At 37.1% G+C, this 26,805-nt stretch overlaps 1 protein-coding gene across 8 annotated transcripts in view; it reads left to right on the plus strand.

Annotated features, from left to right (window-relative positions):
• The window catches only part of nhsl1a (NHS-like 1a), a 50,062-nt gene that overhangs the window by 4,485 nt on the left and 18,772 nt on the right, over nucleotides 1-26,805 (plus strand). For 2 of the 8 annotated variants that reach the window (XM_084096795.1, XM_084096796.1), the window contains exon 1: nucleotides 9,019-9,169. The exons of 1 other annotated variant lie outside the window; for it this stretch is intronic. In XM_084096795.1, coding sequence (XP_083952921.1) covers nucleotides 9,154-9,169 — 16 coding nt within the window. In that variant the 5' untranslated portion in view covers nucleotides 9,019-9,153. Of the gene's footprint in view, nucleotides 1-7,335; nucleotides 8,168-9,018; nucleotides 9,170-17,143; nucleotides 17,703-26,805 lie in introns of those variants that run through there. 5 more of the 8 variants (XM_084096798.1, XM_084096792.1, XM_084096794.1 and 2 more) reach the window with 4 other exon arrangements.

The following is a 26,805-nucleotide window of genomic DNA, read 5'->3' on the forward strand; positions in this document are numbered from 1 at the left end:
GTTTTCACTCATCCATAAACATTATTAGATCCATCAGCATGACGGCAAGTTCCATGATTCCGCTTATCACTGCGTCATCAACCTACGCCTTTGTTATTATAAGAGGTTAGCGACCCCTAGCGGCGAAAAAAATACATATTGTAGCTTTAATTCTGAGCTTAATTCTTTAATTATGATGGAATTGTGTTAGTAAACTTAACATTGAGTCCAATATCAAGCTTCTGTGTGTCATGGTTGGTTGCAGCAAAGAAAGATTAGAGGCAGGATCTAAACACAATAGTCACATTTATTAACAATACTTTGCTAAACAGAAAACACACAGGAGTAAAACTGCAGGAGAATAACAGCCAACTCAGCATAGATGAGAATGGACAAAGAATGACTAAAACTAATGACTATAAATACACAGAAACCAAATAGCTAAACAAGGAGCAGGTTAATCAAATCAATTAAACAATGAGTTGCTATGACAACAAATGAAAACATGCGAAGAAACCATGAGCTGTGTCCCAATTCAGAGGCTGCATCCTTCGAAGGACTCTGACTTCAGAGGCTGCATCCTTCGAAGGCCAGAAAGGTTGGAACGAGCATTGTTAAATAGGACGATCTTGCCTACTGTGGATTGTTCTTGTCACCTAGCAGCTGTGACAGCTGCCATTGATGAGTGGCAGTAACTTTTGTATTGGACTTTTTTTTTTAATTATCTTAAACTGTCTGAAAACAAAACAGGGTTCACAAACTGTCAAAATATGTTTCTGTATATAATAAAGAGTATAAACTATATATAATCACATCTTAGAAAGATATGTCAACATTTACACCGCGTTAAATGCTTTTTTAAAAATTATCATTAGATATTTGATTAAGTTAAAACCCAATACTTGGCAATTTCTCTCAAAAAAAATCCTGTCGTCACTTGCGTGCAATGAATTCTGGGTTAGACAAGGCCGCGAAGGATCCATCTGTTGTGTCCTTAATTTCACAGGAATGAAGGACGCATTTGGAGGCCACATTTGAATACGATTCAATACAGCTCATTTAGGATACGATTGATCATGTTTAATTTCATTCTAGATATATTTCATGTAGTACTCCAAAAAAGAACAAGCATTTAGCCAGCCACACACTTCATCGCTTCTTCTCCAAATATATAGACTATTTATACAAATAACAGCATCAGTTTTACGTCTGATCATGGGATGACTGATTGGCTTGTTCAGATAAACCCTTAGTTATAATTATATACAAATTATCATTTTAGGCTATTAAGCAATCTCTAATTTGTGAACTGTTGTGTTTTCACACCTGCACAGAATTTAGACTTTTCTTTATAACATTTACATGTGAAAGGGTATGGTTTCTATGCCACTGTTTCACATTTTCTTTCTTGCTGAAAGAAGTTTGATTTTTAGTAACAGTATGCTATATTTATGAGCTGGACTAAAAGCATGCTTGCTGTGAAAGGCTCTAGTGAGTAGATCATGTCTGGTGAGATTTAACTCGTCAATTTTCTCAAAGAATCTAATTTGATGGAACGAAAGTAGGAGGTCTAATATAATTACAGTAATGGAAGGAGAATGGCATGCAGGTACTTCTTACGTAGGCCAAAGATCTATGGGAATGAGCAGTAATAATGTAAGAGATGGCAGAGTAGTAGTGCAATAATGTGGTTCTAGTTTGATTGCACTTCCATGCCTCTGATGTAAAGGTGTATTTGAGTCTACCATGTCAGAATCTAATGATACAGCAGACTTTCCTTTTTAAGCTGAAACTTTACTGTGCATTCAGCGTCATTAAACTGACTGGCCTGACTGGCCTGCCTCTGACTCAACAATAAGTGTCTTGTGCTTGGACGAAGCGGCCCTGAACTTACATCCAGCTTGGCATTGAGAGCAGTCTCTGTGATTGAAGAGCTTTTGTTATTGAGTTTATTTAGTCATGGCAGAGCTGGAGTAAAGTACTCTTACGGGTTCATGCCAACGTGAATCACAGAGGTCAGGGCCTCATGCTTTCATTTAGTTTAATTCTAGTTGTTTTGGCCTTTAGTCCCCATTTTCAATGCAGAAGCCTCTCAGTCTCTCCTGTTCCAGATCATTTGCCTTCTCATGGCCTCAGTCCAACTTTCTGCCGAGGCCGTTTTGCATGACTAGCTCAAGATAACATTGTAAGATGTAAAAGTTGGTTGTCAAGCTGGTTATGAAAAAAAAAAATCCCTCTAAAACAAACCTGGGAGACCAGCAATCTTAGGCTAGTTTCTTTTCCCAGTAGCACTTTTTTCATTGTTTAATTTCTAAATTGCTCATTATGTTTTGGGAATTCCTAAACTGTAGGCTTCAGCCTAGAGTGAATTCTAGTTGTTGTTTTCCAAGTAATGGTATCTGTGAATTGTTCTTCTTCAGCACGTGGGTGTCTTTTGTGTAGATTCCCCTTCAGTTTGCCCTTCACTTCAGACTAATTAAAAGATCTCATGGGGATGTGGAGAAGTAGGTCAGTGTGGGATGCTTATTCGGGCTGAAAAAGAAATATGATTTTCCTCCTAAGTGGAAAAATCCAGCACATTCCTAAATCCCTCAGTCGTCCAGCAGATTCACACCTGGAAGTCTGAAACCGAAGAATCGCCCCCCTGCCTCTGTGCAGTTTAACCGAGCTTGAGTTATTGTTTTCCGACAATACTCCCATAGCATAAACACACACAGGCATAGACTCTCCAACTTTGTTACAAGGTGGTCTTATCAAATGTGCCTCACACAGTAGCAAATATAACAGAGATGTTTTTTTATGAACATTCTTTTTCCTTGTTTATATACAGATAAGCTTCATTCCTCACAAGGAGCTGTAAAAATCTGAAGGCCAGTATACTGTATATCAACTGGATTTTTGAAGGGATCCTCCTCAAAGTTTGTCGGGAAATTTATTTCATGATATGCCTGATATGTTTTGGCTTTTGACTTGGTTGAGAATCTCCATTTTGTATGGCCCACCTGTATACCAGTACTGTTCACCTCATGTTAATTACGATTTCATATCTCACAACTTTATTTCTCTATTTCTTTAAAATATTACTGTAAAATTTCACTATGATATGCTGTGTTCAAGCTTGCTGATGCAAATGGTGACCATATGTAAAGTTTGTGGTGACAGCTGTGATACTGGAATAACACAGATACGATCATTTAGATATAAGAGAGAGGATGAGTGAGATACAACAGTGACAGACTTCAGGATTTCCTCTGGTTTTGTGAATATTTCCTCTCTGTGACGTCTCTCTGGCTGAGACTATAGAGTGAAAGGAACCTTATAACCACTGGAATGGCTGCTGCCAGTAGAGGAAGAAAATCTGTAAACAAGTTTCCTATTGAACTTGAAATTAAGTAGCCTACATTCAGCCTATTGTAGACTTTGGTTGGCCTATATAATTGAAAAGACACTTGTCTGCAAGGCAAAGTGAAAAGAACTCTTCAAGATGACGTTACAAGGTTATAAATAAACTTGTTTAATACTCATTGAGATGGTCTTTGTTTATCCTTTATTGAAGATTCAAGCCGTTTTGCTTTAGGCCTAGCTATATCTATAGATGCATATCAACTCAGACCATCTAATTCATTATTTAAAGGCTTTCAATAAGGGCAGAAACACCTAAAATCACCTTCAGAATGTCTTAAAGTTTTTTTTTATCGAGGAGCAGAAAAAAATATATAAAAAAACGTTAAGACATTATGAAGGTGATCGATGTGTATGGGGGTCCCATCTGATTGTTTGAGAGAGTTTAGAGGAAAACAGCATGACAAGATAAAGGCTTGGAACAAATATGTTTTATAAGTTATTTAAAATCCGCGTGAACCAGAAGTTGCAAACGACTTTTCTCCAGTGCTGTGACGTATTTCCCAGTGAAAAGGAATATTGAACAGAGGGCAGGGTTTTACTCTAGCGCTCCTCCTCTCCATCTCTCGCTCCTTACAGACTAATGATTTGAAGGGAGTGGTTAAGCGTTTCCCAAACCAAGCCGTCAAACCTACGTCATCATCCTACGCTATTCCAGACCGGAAGTAACTTTTCAGACTTTGATTAAAGATTATGACGGCAAACAATTTTTTTCTGTGTTTTAACTTGCACGGATTAATTGTTCACCACAAGACTAGTAATATGAGCTAGCAAAGTAAATAGGGTCAATTTTGATTTCATTTGGACTTTAAAATTAAGCCAAATTTATTGTATTGTGCTGTTGATCTCAGTAGAGGTCAAATCATAAATGTAGGCTATAGGCCTACTTGAGAAGGAAAAATGTGAAAGGTCGTAGGCCTATTGTTTTCAGAGAATTTATATATTTTTACCCTTTTTAATCCAATTGTGATTTTTCCCCTTGTTTTAAGCATAAACCGCACAGGCTGCAGCAACTAATCGATCAAATCGATTTTATGGAAAATGAAAATAATCGTCAACGAATTTGATTATCGATTAGTTGCGTCTGCGCTGTGACCGGGAAACTACCAGCTAGTCACATCGCGTGACAGTAGCCTAGTTAATACTGAATAACACATTTATATGGACAAAACGCATATGGAAATTAGCGGAGGACAGAGTGAGTTGCTGCGGGAAAGGTACATGATCAATGTTGTAAACATGAGAATGCTCTATATTAATAAGCGCTTCAAACAAAAGCATAAGTGTGACGTTTAATAACAGTATCATTACGATGTCGATTTAAATAGCCCGCAACAAATTTGTCAGATAAATGTATTTTGTTTTAAGTATGTTTAGATCTTTTTATTGGAAAACAAGATAAAAAAAAATACTGATTAATAAAATTATGTTTTTCACTTTGCAGTGAAAATGACAATAAACACATTATAGTTTAGTGTTTGTAATGGATGCATTGTAAGGCAATAAATATGTATATTCCATGGTATTGATGAATGAAGTCAAATAATAATTTATAGAAACTGTTGTGGTGCGTTTTCAGCTTTTTTTTCTTTTTCTTTTTTTTTACAAAAACAAATAGAATCAACCCAGAGAAACAAAACAAAGGTGGATGACAGGTAAAAGTAGGGGCTTGGGGGTAAATTTGTCAGTTGAGGTCATTAGTTATGGTTCAACAAGTCCCCTTAATGTGGTTTTAATGGCTTATTAGTTTGCCAAGGCCATATGACTGGACTTTATGGTTGAAATATGCGACTCCACTGCTGTTGCTGCTCCCTTTTTCCAATTTAATCCTAATTGAAAACATCTGATCCTGGGGTTGTTTAGTCCTGCTTTAGTGAGGAAAGTGCCTGTCAAAATACCGCCAACATTAATTTTTTGGAATGTGTATGTGTGGAAGGAGAGATTTGAATTCACTGGTTTATTTGGGTGGAGTCGACCAGCTCATAAGTAAAACCGCAGTTGTGGTCTGTCTGGAAGAGATTGCATTTCCATTTCATTTAAACTTTGCAGTCTGAGCACACACTCATTGTAGAGATTCAAATAGTTACTGAAAACCATAAGCTTTATTAATTTTTATTCAGTGCTTTTTTAAATAGAAATCCAAACTAACTTGATTTGCTTTTATATGTTTATATGGAAACTTTCTTGCCAAAACTATAACCTAAAAACAAAATAAATTTTATTCTTATTATGTAAAATGTATGCTGTTATTGAAAAATATCTAAAATTGCATACTTAAAAGAGTGATAATTAAAGTCAAGGACGCTGATGTGTTTTGTAGCAGGGTTCCCTATCTGTCCCTGAAGGACATATGGGGCAAAATGGTACAAAAACACTGAGCAAGAGTGAAAATCTTGTGTAAACAGGAAGGTAGCTAAGCGTGTCGGATAAGCTTCTGTATCAGGTATCTGTTACAGCTCTGGCTTGATAGTTTATGTTTCCCTCTCTTTATTTTATCATGCCTTATCTAATGTTTTTAAAGGCTTGAATATCATCCCTGAATATGAGGAAAGGCTGCCTGTTAGGGACGTAATGATGTCTTGAGTTAGTGCTTGAGTGACATTAACAGATTTATTGGCTAAAATGAAGTATTTTTTTTAGGCAAATATTAAATTCAATAGTATGTTTGGGTCCATAGCACCCTCTTGTGGCTGAAATATGATGTCTGCTAGTCTGCATAGTCCTGATGTAAGGTAGATGATTAGCAGCTAGACATGGTGTACTTTTATGTTCTGTCATAAACAGAAAATATTATAATAGTGCCTAAACTAATTAGCTATATTATTGTTTCAGGTTTTTATTCTGACATTATCGTAAATTCCTTCAGCAGAAAACAGAAACTAGATATTAATTATCCATCTCAGCATGCCAAGAGGACATAACCAGTGTCACTGAACAGATGTAAATACAATTAATGTATTCATGTGAATTAATCTAAGGAATTTTAAAGCCATCATCAATTTATATGCATTACTGCTGAATTGTGCAGTACAAAATCGTGGCATTTAAGACTTTGGAATGGTTTAGGCGCCATCACGGTGTTTTAGGGTCAGCATGTATTCCAGATTAATGCCATGTTAAGCAGTCTGGAACATTTGGATTGCTCTTGATGTCAAGGCTTTTAGGAAACAATTGACTATGGGCGAGCTGATTATGCCAACTGGCTCACCATATCAAACATCCATCTCTTTGGTGGCCCAGATATGGGTCAATAGGAACATATGACCAAAGAAACTTTCCGCCAGCAAAGAAAAATTATTCATTTAGATGAATTGCACTAATTTAACTTGCTGATTCAAATATATTCAAAAAATATATTATTTGTGCAATATAAATGTCACTCTGTTTTCATGTTTTCAAAAGCAAAGATTTTTTCACCGAATTTTTTTAGAACAAAATTGGAAATAACAACAAAATGACTCATGGTTTGGTCATGGAGTCTGTGGTCAAGATCTTAAATTATTGCTGCATTTTTTTGTCACATTAGCGACCATTTTAGTCACCACTTGGATCTCTGAAAAGCATGTTTTATTATGGCATTAGCTGATTTATGGATCACATAAATATTTCTTTTCTCTGTAGTTTTAGGTCTCCTAAAAATGTCTTTAATGACTCTAGAAGAGAGAGATTGATGTATTTTTTTGGGGGGGGGAAGTGATGCATAGTACCATCAGTGCAGCTAATCGGTCACTAAACAATAACATTAAATGTCTTCTTTGCTTTTTAGCCTGTTCTGTGCTGTATTTTTTCAGAGTACTGTCACTCTGTACTATAATTATGATAAATAATCATGCATAATTCATTATAATAACAGACACACTATGTGTCAGATCTAAGAGCTTTTCCCCTGTCACCTGTAAGACACTCTAAATCAATTAATCTGCTTTATCTATTTATAGGGTGCGTGTGGACCACGCCAAAAGTGTTGCCTTTTGAAGATTAGACAGAAGGAGTGTGAGAATCGTGTGGTTTAGCCAGGAGCTGTTCTGTTTAATATTACTTCAAATCGCCTCGTTCATTGAGCAGCATAACAGATGGAGTTTATTTTGCTCCACCTGAAGAAAGAGCATGCAAAAATCCTGCTGGAGCTGAAGCAGCCGTGCTGGAGGAGCACATGAGTATGCACACACACACACACACACACTTGCTCACGCCAACGCACCGACGTGTCACAGCTGGGGAGCAGAGGAAGTTCTTCACTTTCTGTCCAAAGTTTCTCTTCGGACTTCCTGAGACTGCACTTTACTTGTTTGGAGTCAAACTCATTTAGACAAAGAAAGAAGAATGTATTTTTGGAGCTTAAAGGCATGTTGAAAACCAGCACTGCTTGTAGTGGAGCGAATGAAGACAATTTCAACATCATATTTTGAAGCATGGATATTCCAGAAGGACCCGCCCTTGGTTTTTGCAAGCATGTTTATTATAAATCCCTCCATGTTAGAGTGATCTAAGCTGCTGTTTGCGTTTCGTAAGGAAATGTGGGGCATTTGGAGACGTGCCTGACACTTCGGCTCAAGTCAGGCTTTTTGTTGGCGCTGATTCTGGGAGATGTGGGGAGAGAGGAGCTTTCTGAGGTACAGGGGGGAGTGGGCAGAGGGCAAAAGTCACCCTGAACCTCGAACCCTTGGTGCCCTGGGTCTTTCTTCTCTGTCCGAGCAGCGTGGACACTTCTTCCCCTGCCGCAGAGAGCAGCTGGATGCTGATGATGAATATGATGAGTGGGTTTATGCACCTCTTCATCGCAGAGGTAAGTAGAGGACACTCATCTTTCATTGCGTTTGTCTGTTTGTGATAGTTCCGTAATATAGCCTTTAAAATACAAGAGAACTAAACGTTCCCGGCAACGTGATTGTATTTACCTTGTGATAGTGAGGGATTTCCTTGTGAGGAGTCCAAGATTAACAGTTTGATTGAATTAGTCAAGCTATCTGATTTAATCTCAGTCCACAGTCAACACCAGTTTTTTAGGTAAAGCAAAACTGAAATAGCATTGGGATTACGGTTAACTTTACTGCAATAACCTTCTAAGTTATTGTGCTTGAATTCGGTTTGATTTGATAAATGTTGCTACATCTGTAGATATGAATCTGCTTTCAGGTCTATTTGCACTCAGATGCTATAATCAAAATCACTAAATGCTGTCAAAATGCATCACACAATGCATGTTTTGTGTGTTTTAGCTATTAGTCTAAGCATTAGCGGCAGATGACAGCATAGGACAATGACCTTTTATTTCTGTAGCAAACAATTGAGTCGAGGGGATTTAGCTATATTTAACTTTGTGTGTGTCAAAAGCCAGCGACGGCAGAACTGCTGACAGCTAAGTTAAAAACAATCAATGCTCTGCAGCGCTGCAGCTGAGGATGGAGAGAGAGAGAGAGAGAGAGAGAGAGAGAGAAAAGGAGGGGGTCTCCCTAACTGAGTCAGTCTCTCTCTCCCGCAATCTCTCCACCTCTCTGTCCTTTGTCCTGGAATAGTGTCAGTCCTGTGGAACGGCAGGAGTATGTTGGGATTGGATAACACTTTCCCAGGGCGCATGAGCTGGCCGGTTGCCACCGTGTGTGTCTGTATACGTGGGTGAAACCGAGGGAGGGGGTTACAGATAGTGTCTATGAACCTGTGTGAGTGTTTGTGCTCTGGAGGGACGGGGGGCTGTGTGAGGACAGTGCGCTCCAAAACTCTTGACACACTTCCCAGAAAATACCAACATACAGTGGGAGAGACAAGGAGACCATGTTCTGTCTGAGAGGTAAGTGGCAGACCTTCAAAACTGAAGGAAAGAAAGACAAAGAACTGGTAGGAGGCACAAGTTATTGCAGTTTCAGAGTGTAACAGTTCCCTGATGGAAGACAAAAGGGGGGGGGGGACTGAGCTCAGCTGTTAGTTAAACGTCCTGCACAGTTTCAAAGCACTCCTCTCTCCTCCGGTTCCTTTGTTTTCTTGCTAGGAAGTCCGGCTCGCAGGCTGCCGGGGGAAAGAGTGGGAATCTGTCAGAAAAGTTATAGTGACCGTACCAGAGTTTTGAGGTGATGAGAGAGGTTGTTTATAAGGAAGGAGGAAACTTTTATCTGATCTGTCTTTCATGTGAGCTCTACTGAGCAGTGATTGTATGGCATATTTTTCTTTAGAAATGCAAGTTGGAGCTGCAAGTGTTGCAGCTTTGTCATTCTTTGTGGTTTTGGCTCTGTGCTGGTATTTTGTGATCCTCATTTGATCTTTAAATAATGTATACAATGCTTGGTGTTTGGTTGAAAGGAATTGCTCAGTTATAAATGGAAATGTAGTCATCATTTGCTCACCCTCATTGTTCCAAACAAACCCGTATGACTTTGATCAGCGGAACACGGAAATGTTTAAGAAATGTTCTGGTCTCTCTTTTACGTGTAGTTATAATGAATGAGTACATTTTCAAGCTTTAAAAGTATCATAAAAGTTATTTTATTATGCTTTTTATCAGTTTGGAGCTTGATAGCCCCAGTTCTCCTCTACATTTATTATATGGAAAATAGTGGCAATGACATTCTTCAAAAATTCATCTTTTGTATTAATCTGAAGAAATAAAGTTATAGAGGTTTGGGACAACATGAGTAAATGATGACATACTATTTACTTTGGGTGAACTATTTATTTAAGTTTTTTTGTTGAATTAAGTAGCTTTTTGTTTTGTGATGTGTGTGTTTGGATGGATGATCAGGTGGCTTGTGTTCTTGTTCACCCTCTTTCTTTTTCCCTTTTCTTTTTACTTGTCTGTTGTTTTGTGACTTTTTGTTATCCAGTGTATTCTTCATATCAAGCATAAATAATCTCCCCAGCATGGTGACCAGATTTTCTTTGCCAGTGGTCTCCTCTTTCATTCACCAGTGACCTGAAGGTCATGTTTTGAATGGTCGCATTGGTATTTTGGCTTTATGTCTTGGCTGATTAGTGCCAGTGCTTTTCAAAGTGACCTTTTTTCAAAAGTACTTTTTCTGACCTTTGGTAGTATTTTGATAGCAGGATCAAATGAAAATAGTCTAAAATTGGAAATTCATTTTACAATTCTCAAGCTATGCTGAGAAGGCTTGTTGTCTCAAGTGTTGTATCTCACCATCTGTAAGGTTTTAAGTCAAACATTCAGTTATATTTTTATTTTTTTAAACAGTGATTTGGTATCTTGGTTTCAAACTACAGTATTTAATTTTTTTTATTTTTTATTAACCCACTTAAATTAAATTCTATCCTCAAACTATGTTTTAAGTGAAGGCATTTTTTCATGCTCTCACATTTCACATATTTTCATTTTATTTTTATGGAAACAGATATTTTATTGCTTGTAATCTTTTTGCTGTTCCACTGAATTTTGTTTTTCATAATTGTCTTATGGTTTAAATTTAGCTGAAAAGTCTAAATAATAATGGCAGGTTTGTCACAACCCCTATACTGCTATTGGGGCATGTTGTCACAAAACTCAATGTGTGTTAATTAACTTTATTTTTTTAATTGTGGACTTGAGTAAAAAGGTGTGACAACTAGCCTCAGTCTCCCTACTAAACTTCATTACCTTACTTTCAATCATTTATGTTGGCTTATTTGGTTCAGTGTGTTTCCTTTCAATATTTTCTTCAACTGATGGATTGAAATAGATATGTAATTGATAAGATCCCACTAAACTGGCCTAAAGCATACTTCATTGTTCAAAAAAGTGTTGTTTACAAAAATCTGTCATTTACAGCAGCAGCATGAATTTGGATGCATTCAGCCTGTAGCTGAGGGCTTTTTTGCAGGTTGAGACAGGCTTCTGCTTTAAAGTCAAGCTCCAAAACAAGTGCATTCATATCACACCAGCAGCGCTCCTTCTCTTTCCATAAAAACCCTTGTGGATTTTCCTTTTTAAGCTAATTGTATACCAACACACTGCACACTTTCATCCAAGTACGTCTGCTCTCGTAAAGTAAAGCTGCTTTATGGACTGACTACTGTTGTCAGAGGTGTAATCGCCGGGTGCAAATGCATGCGGTGACCCACAACCCACAGGCTTCTCTAAAAGTGTCACATGATGGAGAAAAGGTTTCACAGCTCCCTAATGAACAGCTAAAAGAGCATTCTGTTAGTCAGCTGCTCCACAGGTCTTGAATAAAATCAAAGTCCTTCTGTAACTTAAATGAGAAGTGGAGACGACTCGTGGGAGGCAGGGATGGGTATTTTGTGGAGTGTAATTTGCTTTAAGAGCCTGAAAGCGCTCTTCTGTGTACGATTTTTTTTTTTTAATAAATTAAGCTTCCTTGACCTAGATAAATGTACCCGCCTCCCTCTCTCTCCATTTTACTCTTTTCCAGAAGAGCCAAAGCAGCTGATTGGATGTAATCCAATTATTGTCTCGCTCATTTTGCGATCCTACCCAAAGGACCAATCATCCCATCCTATCTGTTCAAGTAGGAGGATTTTACGTTGTTCTTGCTTGCTTTGGATTGAAGATGCAGAAGTCTTATGAGAATCTCAGCTGTCAGGATGATGATTTTTCCAAATCTTAAAGTCATTATCCAGGCTTAATTGTTAAAACACCTGGATTCGAGTCTCATGCGAGCATGAATGTCTCATTATATACTTTTTCCCGTTTCACACAAGGCATTCACAGTTCCTGTGACAGTTATGAATCGTGAACATTAGCCAGGGTTGGCTTTGAGCCTGAAGAATGATGGCCATTCCACATATGTCAGCCCCTCATGAGGGTCTCGGTCACTAGGCGTGTGCGTTGCCGGCCCTCCCTTTCACATTAGTGGAATTCTGAGTCTGATCCCTGTAACATCTTGTTTGGCCTGCACATATTTTGAGGGTGGAGATAAGCAAAGAAAGGCCATTCTTCATTTCATAAACACCATACCGGACGATTCTAAGATGGAATCGTTCAAGGGAGTTAATGATTTTAATGTTGAATCAAAGTCTAGGATGTTTTGGCATTCTTTAAGATTCTGTGGAAAGAATAAGGGACATTCAGAACATTAAGAGACTGACAGATGGGAGTATTTGGAAATGTAGTCCAAAAGCACCCCTTAAAGCTGTAAATGGGTTCCTCCTCTAAGATGCTTCTTTGTAGGAGTGTGTGATACACAGCATCTGAACTCCACAGATGTCTTTTGAAATCAAGTTATTTATTGGTTGGAAGAATGCTGTGCACTACTGTGTAGTAGTTACAACATTGAATGTTCACATCAAATATGTCACATATGCATGTTGCAGTCTAGCTGGGAACACTGGTGGTCTGAATACTGGAATTGAGAGAATGCCATTAACGGCTCTAAGTTGGTATTCCAATAACTATAGATGGAATTTTTGCACATGGATGTATAGCTGGCTATATATAAACAAATGGAATCTGAAATATTTGCATATGTGTGCGTTCTCCTTTTGGTTTTAATGACATAAGCATATAAGCTGACATAAAACCCGATTTGAGATTAGGGATGTACCAATCTTTAAATTCTGGCCAATGAGATAAGTCAATAATCTTTTCATGTCATGGTCGATATTGAATTTTTACATTTTTTTTCTTCTAAATAAATAAATAAATAAAACATGAAAAACTAAAACCCAATAATTTTAAATGCTACATGAATTTACAATGGTTTAAAAAAAATATATATATTAATTTTGAGATGTCCCAGGGCTGTCCCAGACGAAAGATGACCAATTGTGGCAATTTCTGTGGTCGTGTCAGAACTTTAGCATGATCATCTCACAGTGTGGTCCTGTATACGCAGGTGCTGTGCATATGCTTTTATTCACTTGTAGTATACAGGATATTAAATGATGGCCAACTTCCCACACAACAGCTCTGTCTGATTAAAGTCACGTCCACTGAGTCATGACAAAGGACAGAAATGATCCAAATGGACACAACAATGGAGCCGTGCACACTGAGTTGTGCATACTGACTGTTCCAGCAGGTGCCTTTGGCCGAATTACAGGGGCTCCATAGCAACCATTGTTGAAACCCTCCAACCTTGTGGTTTTTGCACCCAAACAAGTAGGGGTTCGGGCAGTGCCGACTTGCAGCTTGTGGGGGCGCACAATCTATATTCAGAGCCACTGGTTTGTATGATTCCTTGGAGGAACTAATTTCAGGGGCCGTTTACACATCGTTTTCAACTAGGAATGGAAAACTTTTTATGCGTTTTGGCGGTTCATTTACATGACAGTGGCGTTTTAGGAGCCTGAAAGCTTTTGGAAAAGGGTTTCAAAGCGCAAGTTTTTGAAAACAATACCATTATCTACCGTTATCGTCTCTGTGTAAACTACAAAAAAGATGAAGTCATGCGCATGCGTATTACGTGTTCAGTCTATAGGCGTGTTGTGTTTCTTTACAAAATGACAACGCCAACTACTGGCCTGACCTGCATAATGCAGCATCCGGGTGAACGGGGCTCGTTTTGACAACGTCGTCATCTGTACGTGAAAAACGTAAAGGAAAAACGTTTCTGTTTTTAGTACATCATTGTCATGTATACTGTACTAAGTTTACTTTCTTCTGTAGAAGGAAAATGAAATTTGGAAGAAAGTGGGATTATATAAGGTTCACTGTAAAATGTGATCAGTTGACTTAACTTAAAAAAAGGGAGGAAACCTGTTGCCTTAAAATTATTGGAACATAACTTAATTTTTTCAATTACACATGAAGTTTATTTACTTAAATATTTTAAAGGCAACGGGTTTCCTCATGCACTTTTTTTTAAGTTAAAGGTGCATTGTGTAATATTTAGGAGGATCTGTTGACAGACATGGAATATAATATTCATAACTATGTTTTCAGGGGTGTATAAAGACCTAATATAATGAACCGTTGTGTTTTTGTGAGCCATTCTATCACGGGTCCCCTTGTTTCCACGGTAGCCCTAAATGGACAAACTACTACAGAGCGTGTTTCGTCACTATATAGATGCTAGCTAAAGTCAGCGAATAAAACACTGACACAATGATGAACAAGTAACAATAATTTTCGCAATGACATAATGTTTTACTGATTAATTAAGTAAACTTAATTTCTTAATTTATCTTTGTAAAGAAACCTTATTGCTTAACTGGCTACTCTCTGCTGTCTCAGACGACGTCATCTTTTCCTGTCGGCCACCGTAACTTCTGTTGGTTGCAATTCGCAACCTCACCACTAGATGCCGCTAAAATTTACATACTGTACCTTTAAGTCAACTGGTCACTTTTTACTGTGTTGCTAAATAGTTTAGCTGCCTCATTCTCGCTCTTATTCATAATGTACACAAACATTAATAAACCTGCCGTTTCATATTTCTTCTGTCACAAAAAGTGCTAGATTTCTGAAACTCTATATCTCTAAGCTTAACAAATTTGCATTGCATCTTCACAAATGCTTAACTGCATAACTGTTCATTCAATTAAGTGGATCCAGATGCTTTGCAGACCAGTGAGCAATGACCACACAAACACATACTTTACTTCTTGTGACAAACAATGTTTCTGGGAAAGATACTTTAGAAAAGAGCATGTCACAACGTAAACTTCATTGAAATGTGCATGTTACTCATTTAGGTTAACACAGAGCCCAGGATGGACATTCATCCAACATTTGCTGCCAGGTATGTTAAACGATAAGCCTACATTTATGTGGATGTGATAGTGTTTCTGTGAAAAGCTCTCTTTGGGCCAGTGTGGTGGTTGTACTGTATGTAAGTTTAAGCTCTTGGCATGACAGATTCTGGTTGCTGGAATTCTCATCTGCTCCAGTTCTCGCCTTTGGCGGTCATCCAAAGAATTGAGCTCAAGGGTTTGGATTAGCCTAGACCACGGATGGAGTTTAATCAGATCTCATCACGATAATATGCATGATTATATTATATACAGCTTGTCCATTCAAAGTGCTGAAATACAATATAGGAGTGTTTTGTTGATCTATTTGGGTGACGGATCATTTTCCAGCCCCAGATTTTTCACCCATCCTGGGGCTCAACAAATTATCTGGACTTAGACAGTTGCATTTGCTAGAGATAACCAAGTACAATACCCTTTCTGTCTGACTATCAGTTGGTCATACTGTATTTCACTCCCTCTATAATTCTCATGTTTTCTACTCAAACAGCGGTATAAGTGACTCCAGATGGTTTTAAGAAGATAGGAAAGACTGGTGCTGATCATTTATTAGCTATTTTAATTATTTTTAGCTATTTATTTATTAATCTGAAACTTAATCTGATTTCTTACATTTATATGCTGAAAATTAAAGTTGTTTTGAAATACAACTTACCCCTTATTAATTTAAAGGTACACTATGTAACTTATCTAACACGATGTAAACTATGGCCCTCTAGCTGTTAAAAAAACATGCATGCATTTTTGCAGAACAACATTGTTTTGGTTGTGCTTCGGCTGTGCCATGACTGCAGATGAATATTATCCTTCACAATAGATGATGCTTTACAATGAACTCTGTTAGAGAGATACATATGGCAATTTATCTGGTCAATAACATACCTTACTCCCCTGTTGAGTAATAAAAACGCCATCTCCACGTCACTTTTACGCATTTCAAATCCTTCAGTTCTCACCATCTCTGAAAAGCCATACCAACATTGATTCTCATTTTATTTCGAGCTCTGTGACTGCCGTGTTCTATTTTTCCAGCAGACTTTCCTTTGTTTTGTGTTTTTCAAAACTGGTGATTCCACAGAGGTTTGAGATTTAATGTGCTCCATGTCAATCTTTTTCGCTCGTTGTGACATTGAACCTATTTTCTCTATTTATAGATACGACGAGTTACGTATGTACACAGTTTCTAAAATATAAACACTTAGGCTTATAATAGTGAATCAGGGTAAGACAAAAAAACATTTGGAAGAAGGATTAATGATGTATTTACTAATTATTTAAATTTAGTTAATTCTGAACACAAAACTTACATAATGAAGTGAACCTATAAATTATTGTTTTGTTTATATCACATCTCGGCCAGAGCTGTTGAGCTCAGTAAAGCCGCAGTTTCCTACTAATTTCTAACCGTTTCTCCTCCTGATCTCCTCGATATCGCTTTAAAATATAGGATTCTGTGCAGAATTCAACTGGATAAATTTTCTGGTATGCGCCAACTCGTGCATATGATGCGCGATATGGTGCTATCATGTCTCCTGATCGGCAGACTGTGTGCACTACACTTCACGGCGGTTTGCGTGACACTAACACAAAACCAGACTTCATTCGCCTCAATGGAAAGCATATTTACACTGTCTAAATCATTCCCTATCCCCTATATAGTGCACTATATGCCATTCACCATGTAGAAAATAGTAAATGTGTGAACAAGTGACTGATTTTAGCCACAGTTTCAGCGTCTATTTATAATGTAGGGTGCGGGACGCTTTAGATTCAAGAGAGCTTTTGTTTGGACAGAAAATCTGATGAGAATTGCTGAGTGATGTCATCAAAATCAACTATCCATATTGGCGGAAGTGAAAGACTGCAAGTTTTGAATGCTTATATCTTATAAATGTGAATTTTGTCATCGTTTTAGAGCACACTAGCTTACAGATAACATTAAGGCTAACATATTCATACTAAAAGCCAAAAATGGGGACTTTAAAGTGAATGTTTTGAGTTGTACCACCTTCTCCCAGGTGACCATATGTAGTGCAAAGCCTGCCTTCAGCAGCACTTGATGTGAAGGGATAATCCTGGTTTACAGATTAGACAAGGCAAGCTAACTTGAGAAGTGAAGTATTCCCTCAGTCTAATTCTTTAGGTAGTTAGTGAGAGGACCACAAAACACTAGACGCGTTTTCTCCGATTCTTGTGACGAACCTTTGATCCTTTAGTTTATGGAGAACTCAGATTTATTCTTACAGATATTTTCCAACTCTGGCATGATTAGTGACTTTTGGAGACTTAATATTTGTAGAGGTTTCTCCGGACACCTAGTTGTCTGAAAGGATGGATGTGGGAACCTGTGGTTGAACGTCCCAAACTGGACTTGAGTTGAGATACTTTTGTGAAGCAAAGGATGATTGCATACGTAGACTGTCTCTCCACCGAACCAGCTGGGAAATGCTGGAATAGGACCTACTATGAGGACGAAGATGAACTTCTTCCTCTATATACTCGCAAACTGAACCTCCAGCCCAAGACGGAGGGCAGCCTTCGCCGCAGACTCCTCACCTCCAAAATTCACCAACAGCAGGACGCCCTATGGGCGCCTAAACCCTGGGCAGGACCACCGGCTCGAAAGAGCGCCACACTGCAGGGCCAGCCCAACTACACCTTCAGCCCGCCGCGCAACGACTTGAGAGGTAGCACTTAAAATCTAGTTTGCTTTTGTTCGTCAGAAGAGCATTTGTTTTGCAGCTTAAATGCAAAAGCTGGTGCTCAATGATTAATTCTCTCACTTTATAATTTCTGTTGGCATAACAAAGAATGGCTGATGGTATTTACAGGTGTTAAAACTTAAGAGCTAGACCCTTGAAACTCTGATGGGTTTTGACAGGTTTTTGGTGGTGAATAGTTGAAGTGCAGTGATTAAAGTATAGTTTAATGTGCTGGCCAGTTTGAAGATTGGTGTCTGAAGTCTGGTATGAGGCATGCCATGACAAGACTAGTGCTGGGATACACAATAGCAGCAAGTGTTACTGAACTAAAGAGAGGTTTGTAGATAATCTTCTGAGGAGAATACAGGAATGTTCAAAGAGAAAGTTCTTCAATTTAAGTTGTTTTTTAGCTGTCTTGAGTTTAAAGGGATATTTCCCTTTAAACTGCAAATTGGTCATCATTTACTCACCCTCATGTCATTACAAACCTATACGACTTCTTTCTTCAGAGGAATACAAACGGAAAGATGTTGGAGAATATACACTGACACTTGTTTTCCATATGACTGCAATGTCAAAAGCACCAGAAAAGTCAAAATGGTCTGACTCAAAAGAATGATTCTTTCATGAATCAGGCCAGTGATATTTTAGTATGATTTATATATTATTATAGTATTTATTTTGAATTAGCTTTTCTTTATAGATTTTTGATATAAATTTCAATATTCATCAAGTTTTAGTAATTTTGATATGTGCTTTTGTACGTTTTATTAGTGTTGTTGTTGTTGTTTATAGTAATTTTAGTGCCTCAGCTTTAACTTAATTTATTAGCTGCCATGCCAACAATTACAGTTTTTCATCTAATATTTAAATGTTATTTCAGCATTCAGTATTAACAAAATTAAATTGTAATAGTTTTAGTTAACAATAACAACACTGAATCTCATGAAGTTTTTCAGTGATTAACAACATAATTGTTTGTCTGTTTTTCACACAGTTTTTGTTGGAACATAGTTCACAAGTCATATATACCAATTTTATTATGCTTTTGTGTCCTTTTGAAGATTGAAAGCTCCTGTCATCATTCATTGTAATTGGATTAAAAAGATATTTTGAAGTTTTGACATGAGCGAGTAAACCGATGATAGAATTTACAGATGAACAATTTACTTAAAATTTGTGACTCTTTGATACATTTGCAATCTGCATTTACCCTGTACAGAAATACATCTTACTGTAATTACAAACTAAATACACACTGTACTTCTGCAGCCGTAACATGTTGTCTGATTTCCCAGAAGCTAGTTTTATCAGTGGGCCAATTCGCTCAGATTAAACCCAGTTACTTAAAAGACTTATCCAGAACTAAATATGTGTACATATTGCATGTAATATTAATCCAGAGGCTTGTTTAGAGCAGAGTTTTGGTTTGGGCCAAAGTGTGTAATGTGGACTAAGCCTCAGGTTCTTGGCAGACAACATAGCTGATTTCTTTGGACTGTGTTAAAATATCATCCAATCCACCAGGCAAGCTGCTCCTTACATCAGATGTGGAGACAGATGTCTCTGAAAACCCATATGAGACCTACAGTCCACTCCAATCAAAATTCAGTTCTTGATGCTCTTTGAATAATTCTCAAATCATGCTGGAGACAATGATCAGGTATTACACAAACTTGTGAAGTTCACAAAGTTCAGGCACTACTGTTATTAAAGCAAAAATATGACTGTAAATACTGACTATATTTATTATCAAATCAAATGTCCTTGTATTATAATGATGGTTTGTACTTGTGTTGAGGCATCCATTTGTTTTAAAATGCTTTGTTGGATTCAGCTTCTCTTCAGACACGTACTAGTCTAGCACGCACTTATTTAGCGAGGTGGCCTACAGTCCATACGGTGTGGTAAACACTTCTAATGCGGTCTAATTAAGGTAATTACTTTCAAATAGGCTTTGTGCTACACACAGCTGCTCAGGGAAGCACGTACATGACTCGCACACACAATCACGCACACCTCTTTCTCCATGAATGTCAATACAACAGCACAGTGAACTTTACTTCCTAGTGTTATGTTTTTGTCATCATCGTGTTCCCAAGAGCCCCTCCCTTCCCTCCTCTATTCTCCATTGTTAGTCCATTAAAGGCTGAGATACTATGTTGTGCCACAAGATGGCACCATTCTTTTACATTGCTTCTTCTACTATTCAGTGTCATTATTTATTTTCAATTTGAATGTTAATTATTTTTTCCTTAAGTAATCAGAAAGGATTAGGACCTCAGTTCACCCAAAAATAAAAATGTTCACCCTCGCCCTCATGTTGTGACGAACATGTATTTATTTTTTTTTTTTACTGTGGAACACAAATCGAGAATTTCTGCAGATTGCTGTCTTCCATACAATGAAAGTAAATAGACACTTAGGCTGTCAAGCTAAACAAAATAAAATAATAATAATTAATTTACACTACCGTCCAAAAGTTGGTGGTCAGTAAGATAAAAAAAAACAAAAAAACTTTCAGCAGTCATTATTCCAGTCTTCAGTATCACATGACCCTATGATGATTGAATAGGGTTAGTGTAAGGGGATATAATATACAGTTTCTACATTATAAAAACCATTACGTCTTTGGGAAGTCCCCATAAAACATGGAAAACTGTGTGTGTGGTTTTGCTTGATTTTTATTTCATCATAAAGCCAATCAATCAAATCAAATTGATTTAAATCAGCCAATCAGTCACTCTGATTGGCTGTAGCTTATGGCAGTCTCTGATTGGCTGCTCTGTCTAGACAAACCAGTGATTAGTCAAGCCAAATAGTTTGTTTGAAGCCTAATTGAGAAGTGTGTCACTGAGGAATTTATCAGGAATGTATAATTTCTATAAAATGACTTCAAATGCAAAACATCTAAGATCAAAACGTTGATAAGTCTGGGATGTTTGGGAATAAGTCCAAGTTGTCTCTCATGTCTGCACATGCAGTGTCCACAGATTTTGATTTTGACTTGCCAATATGGCTCATAAAAAATGGCCACTACAAAACTCTGATGGACAGATTTATGTAATAAATACAGCTATTCATAAAAAAATTTATAATAACATGAATCACCATGAGTACAGCAGAGAATGGTTTCTTTATGCCAGGAAGTAAAAATACCATCCGAAATCCCAATATGGGCTCAGTAGTCTCTGCTGATGTGCTATAGGGGATCACATTTCTCATTGTGCTGGAGCTGGCCCAGTTTTCTGACACAGATATTGGCACACTTTGTAGCCGATGCTGGGGCAGTCATGTTACAGATCAATATGCCACATATGTCTGAGCAGACAGAGTGAGCAGAGTGGCTAACTGCTGTATTATTTATCAGGCCAGTGTCTGGGTCTGACTTTTATAATATTTTAATGCTCCTCACTAAGAAATCTGAATGTCTGTTCTTCTGTTCTCTAAAGGAGAGAAATACTGTATTGTTCACCACAATAATTTGGGTGATCCATAAAGAAAGATCATTGTCAGTCTAAACACATGTATATTCTATTCATGTTTGTATATATCCATGTTGTCAATAATATGTTTATAATACATGTGTAAATATTTTGTGTGTGTGTGTGTATGTATGTATATATATATATATATATATATATATATATATATATATATTAGTGCTGTCAAATCGATTCATTAATATAATCGATTTGACTATATATATTTGCAGTAGTTAAATTTTGCTTTGATGAAATTACTCCAAGTTATTACTCCTTTTTGCCTCCATGCATTTCCTTTACACTGATTAGGGGGTTCATATGAAGAAATCATATAGTAACATCATAAAAATCACCCAGAATACCCTAGACGTCACATGAGAACACACAAAAATCATGTTGTTTTTTATAAAGTTTTTCACAGGTAAGCACCACTCACATTTTCCTCGGACAATGTAAAAATCAAGTTAAAAATAAAATCCGATCAGATGCAGTATAAAGTGCATCCTTAATAATGCAACTTAATGTTTTTGTATTGTGAGAGAATGATTGGTCCGTCTTGCTTGAATACAGATGATGGTGTTTTATGAGCATGTTGTGTGTGTAGTTAGGCTTTTATTGGGGCTGGTTTGCTTTGTGCTGAGCTAAGAGTTTCTTTACGTTCTGAGCCAGTGTGCTGATCACACTTACAGCTAGAGGTGAACCTGTGGCTCTGCAGTGAGGTGACCTTCTTGCTATCAAATGATCACAGAAGCCATCTTTGCTTAGTTCAGTAGATGACATACCTTTACATTGTCTTTAATCAGCACAGGAACATTTTTGAAGCTTGACTTGCAAGTCAGTTCATGTATTGCTTTTGCTTTCCATAGAAACATGGAAAGAAGCATTTACACATCAAGTGCCCTTGTAAAATCAGCAGTTCCTCTTCACATGCCCCACTCAAGCAAATTGTGTGTGGGTCTTGTTGATTTAGAATCTAGACTAGATGTAGTGCTCTTGTAAGCCCTTGATGGATTGTATCACCAAATTCACACACAGCTACCCAAGCAACCATAACCAGGTCATGTCAGAGTCAGGCACGTAGGCTTTTATGTGTGTAATAACCAGAGAAAGACTTGCAGTCAGACTCGGATTCTCTTGCATATCTGTTTATTTTGTTTACTCTGTTTTACCATACAATCTTTTTATTGTTTTGATTTTGTTGCCATGTGTACTTTGTAATTATCATGAATGTCAGTCAATAATATTATTGAGTATTTAGATCATAAATAGTCACTCACCCATAAATAAAGCATTAAGTTGAGAGAGGCTGTGTTACATTGCCTCAAGTAGCTTATTGTTTTCATAAAATGGTGGCAGGAGCAATATGATAAATGGAATGTATTAATGATGATAATCATTATAATCAGTTCTTCCACCAAGTAATGTAGTCCATTAGCCTTACTGCTTGATGTTTATGAGGTAATGTAGCAAATGTTTGGCCATGCAAATATATCAGCTATTTTGTCGTTTAGAGGCAAAACTACATTTAAATGTAACAGCCTTTCTGAGGAAAAAAAGTTTTTTCACTTAAACTGTAAAATAAACTCTATTAGCACAATATTTCTATGCAGCTGCTAAGGTGTTCTCAGTGTTTTTCAGATCGTTGCTACACAGTTACTAGGGTGCACTGGGTGATTGCAAGAACATTGATAGATGCTAGGGTGTTCAGCTAAGTGGTTTCTTACTTGCTCAAGTTACAAGGGCCCGCCTACAACTTTGTATGCTATTTTTGTCCCTACAAACACTTTTCTTACTTAGTTTTTTTGTTTATTTTCTTTCAGCTATCTCTTTTTCTACAGTCTTTCTTCAAATCTCCCTTCAAATCTACGGCTATGATTTTTCTTTTTTCGTCCACTAGATGAAAAACGTAGAAAAGTAATATTACACATCTCCTCATGATTTGAGTCATCATTCATGTCCGCTTGTCTGTGTCAGCAATTGCTCATGAACAGTGATAATTATGGTATATTGTTTTCTATTATATGACCATCTGTACCTTGTAACATGACACTAGATGACATCATGCAGTGATTGCTGATTCATAAAACATGTTAATTTCGTGAAGCATCAGCATTTTTATGAGTAACATTTTTACATTGTGATCAATGCACACATACTCACTTCAATTCTGTCTAATTGTCCTTCATGCTTGTTTTTAGCAGTGAAATGTGGGCAGAGGCTGTTAACCTGGTGACTGCAGACACTGGACTGAGTGGGTCCATTGTGTGGACCGTAGCGTGCAGGACGAATGATAAGGGCTGTTGTGCAGGTGTGGGCACTCACGTGACTCGCTTAATCACTGAAGTATCTTTTTCCTCTACTGTTGCTAGGGGACTCGTTTCTGGATTCGCTCTAATCAGACATGTTTTTGTTCACTATGAAGGGAACGTAGTCGGTGTGATAGCTGCTTTGATTAAAGGCGATAGAACAGACTAACCTTTTCAACAACTATTATCTGTCTCATGAATACATGAATATGAGAGTGATTGCGGGGAATATTTATTTGCATTTGTTAAGGCTGTTTAATCAGGGAAGATTCTGATTCAAGATTTAATAGTTATAGCAAATACTGAGGATCTTGCACTGCTGATCTCTAAAAGCATCATGCGGCAAATGGATTTTAAATAGGGATGCACCAATATGTACATTTATATTTTGAAACAGATAACAGATATATTGGACAAAAATATAACTTTCACAGTGTTACAGGTGCATAATGCCCTTGCACATTTGAACTAGATTTTGTACCTATATACATTATACATACAAGGCAAAGCCTGTATACAAACCCATTCCTCGTTAAAGTTCAAGTGCTTTCGTCTGTTTCCTTCCTGTCTTTTGTAGTATATTACGTTTTTCCGTCTGTCTGGCATTTTCACACAGCGACACACAATAGCTGAGATGTCTTTGAGGGAGTCCACACACTGCTGGAGTTTTGTTTAGAATCCTCATTCTGTCTCATTATGGTCCTATTCATTTCTATTGTATCAGCACAAATGGAGCATTAAAATCCCAACTGGACTATATTTGTATATATGACTATATTGTTTTCTGTATGCAATTTTCCATATGTTCTTTGGGAATGTGGTGAGTGAAAAACAAAAATTCCATTACATAGGGGTATATTAGTTTAGCTGTTGTTGATCTTTTCAGGCTAGTGTGTAATGGGCATTTCTTTTGGCCCTCCAGCTGCTTTACATGGAGAGGTTTGTCTTCTTTAGTTAATGTCTTGTCTGGGCCATGGGAAGGAGAAGTGCTATAGTTTATGTGGGTGTATATAAGTTTGTGTGTTTCAGGACTGGTAGTGCTGGAAACCATTAAACACAATAGGATCAGTCAGGCATAACGTTTTTTAGCATTTTAGGGGGCTGTTCCCCAATCTCATTATGAGTGTGCCCTTTAGCTGAGGCAGGGTGAGCCAACGGAATACACAACATTAACTATGAAAAAGACAAGCAAAGCAGCTCTAGAATCAGTTACTACTAGTGCAGGGAACCTGATCCTGTTCTACTATTCAATGGTACCGCAACTCCACTACTGTACTACAGTGTATTACATTCAGCATTACCATAATAGTCTGATTCCCAAATAAATAAGTCTTAACTGATGGCCAGTTCTTTTTTTTTAATTCTTTTTTTTTTGTCAATCCAACATGTACAACGTACAGCTTTCTGTTTAAGACTTAGTTTGTTTGCATGTACAGTAGTTAAAAATGGCTATTTTTTAAATAAAATATTTTACCACATTTTTTCATTATTATTTTGTACTGTTTAATATGCAGTTAAGACCTAAGACCTGCTGCCTTTAAAATACTGTGAAAGGTTATTAAAATGTCTGTTAAAATCAGAACGAAATGAAAATTCATTTCTAAATGCAAGTAATGTCTTATTGAGAACAATTTGTCGGTGCATTTAAAAAAATACCTTCCAGATAAACTGAAACCTACCCCTTTCTTTCAATCCACTGCGAGCTCACATTCAGCTGTTCTGCCTTCATGCAGTTAACAACCAATGATCTGTTTAAGTCAGATGTATTTCATAATACAGAAAAAAGACCGGTCACTACTTCTGTTTAATTGTGACTTTAAACACACCATTTGCAAGAATTGTTTTATTTATTTATTTTCAAAAGTATTATAAGAATCATTCATGGAATTGTTACAGAACTAGTAACTGTCGAGATAATCATTAAATTTGCATTACAGCATTATAATGCTGAAGATGAAAAGTACAAAAATTGCTGCTATTTTAAAATACATTTCGCACAATATTTACTCGACAATTCGCCTGGAATTAAAAATGGTTTATTATCTATTGACAAGGCTTTCAGTAGATTTGAATTTGACATTAGTGGTAACTACCACATCTGTTTATTAGCTAAGTGGGCAATTAAATGTTTTACCACTGCTGTAAAATCACCAGTGGTGGAGGAAGTACTGAATCTCAGTACTTAAGTAAAAGTACAAATAACCAGAGACATATTTACTTTAGTAAAAGTAGAAGTACCACAATGAAAACCCTACTTAAGTAAAAAGTAAAAAGTACCTGATTTTAAATGTACTTTAAGTATTAAAAGTAAAAGTACTTGCATAACAATTTATTCTCTTAATGTCTATATTCTAATAATTAGGGCTGTACCAATATGCTATATGAATCCGAAATCGCTACACTCAGATCTACGAACCTGTGTTGCGGTGTGAGAAGGCAGAATCGCGACACACCCCTTTTTTGAAGTTAACATTATACAATATGTAGACCTACACCACAAAACTAGTTGAGGATAAATTATTTAATATTGGGCAATTCCAGCATTATAAACGGGACATTTGCAGTAAAAACTTGAAATACAAATTCTCAGAAAAAGCATTTAATACATATTGAAAAATATCAGTATGCGTTTTATATTTAATATGAGGGAAATAGCCTAGGCTACACATGCGTTACGGGACACAAAAAATCTTTAACTTTTAGGTAGCAAAATATTTTTTAGTAATTCTGTGAATTACACTGCGCAAACCAAAACTAATAGGCTACCCACCGGATGAAGAAGGGTTGGCTCTCCACAGAACATAAAATATTCATTTTATTTTATTTTTCGTGTTCCCATTTATGAGGAAAAAACAATGTTACAGACGTGACCGCTCTGAAAGCGGCACTAAAAGACTGCTTTAAAACTTTCACAGAAACCTCAAACAGAAAGCACAAAGCCTTTTTTAAAGTGAATTTCGTTTTGTATTAATTATATCTTAATTTTAATCAATGTTTCGTCAACCAATTGCCAGGATTTAATAAATAAGAAGTAAATATAGTAGAAAATAGATAATCACGACACGTAGGCGCCGGCGTGTAAACTGAAGCGCGTCTCATAAATGAACCGAAACTCAGCGTAGGCTATAAGGTAACCTACTTGCCTCACAGACCTGATAAATATATCTTTAGACAGCTTTAAATGTGTACTTTTAAACAGAAAAATTCAAAACGAAAGAAAACAGACTGCTCTCTGCTTATGTAGGCTAGTAATCCGTATGAAATGTGCATTTCTCTCTGGCGCGTTCACTACTGCGA

The sequence above is a fragment of the Abramis brama genome, assembly GCF_963993115.1.
Source record: "Abramis brama genome assembly, chromosome: 21".
NCBI lineage: Eukaryota > Metazoa > Chordata > Actinopteri > Cypriniformes > Leuciscidae > Abramis > Abramis brama.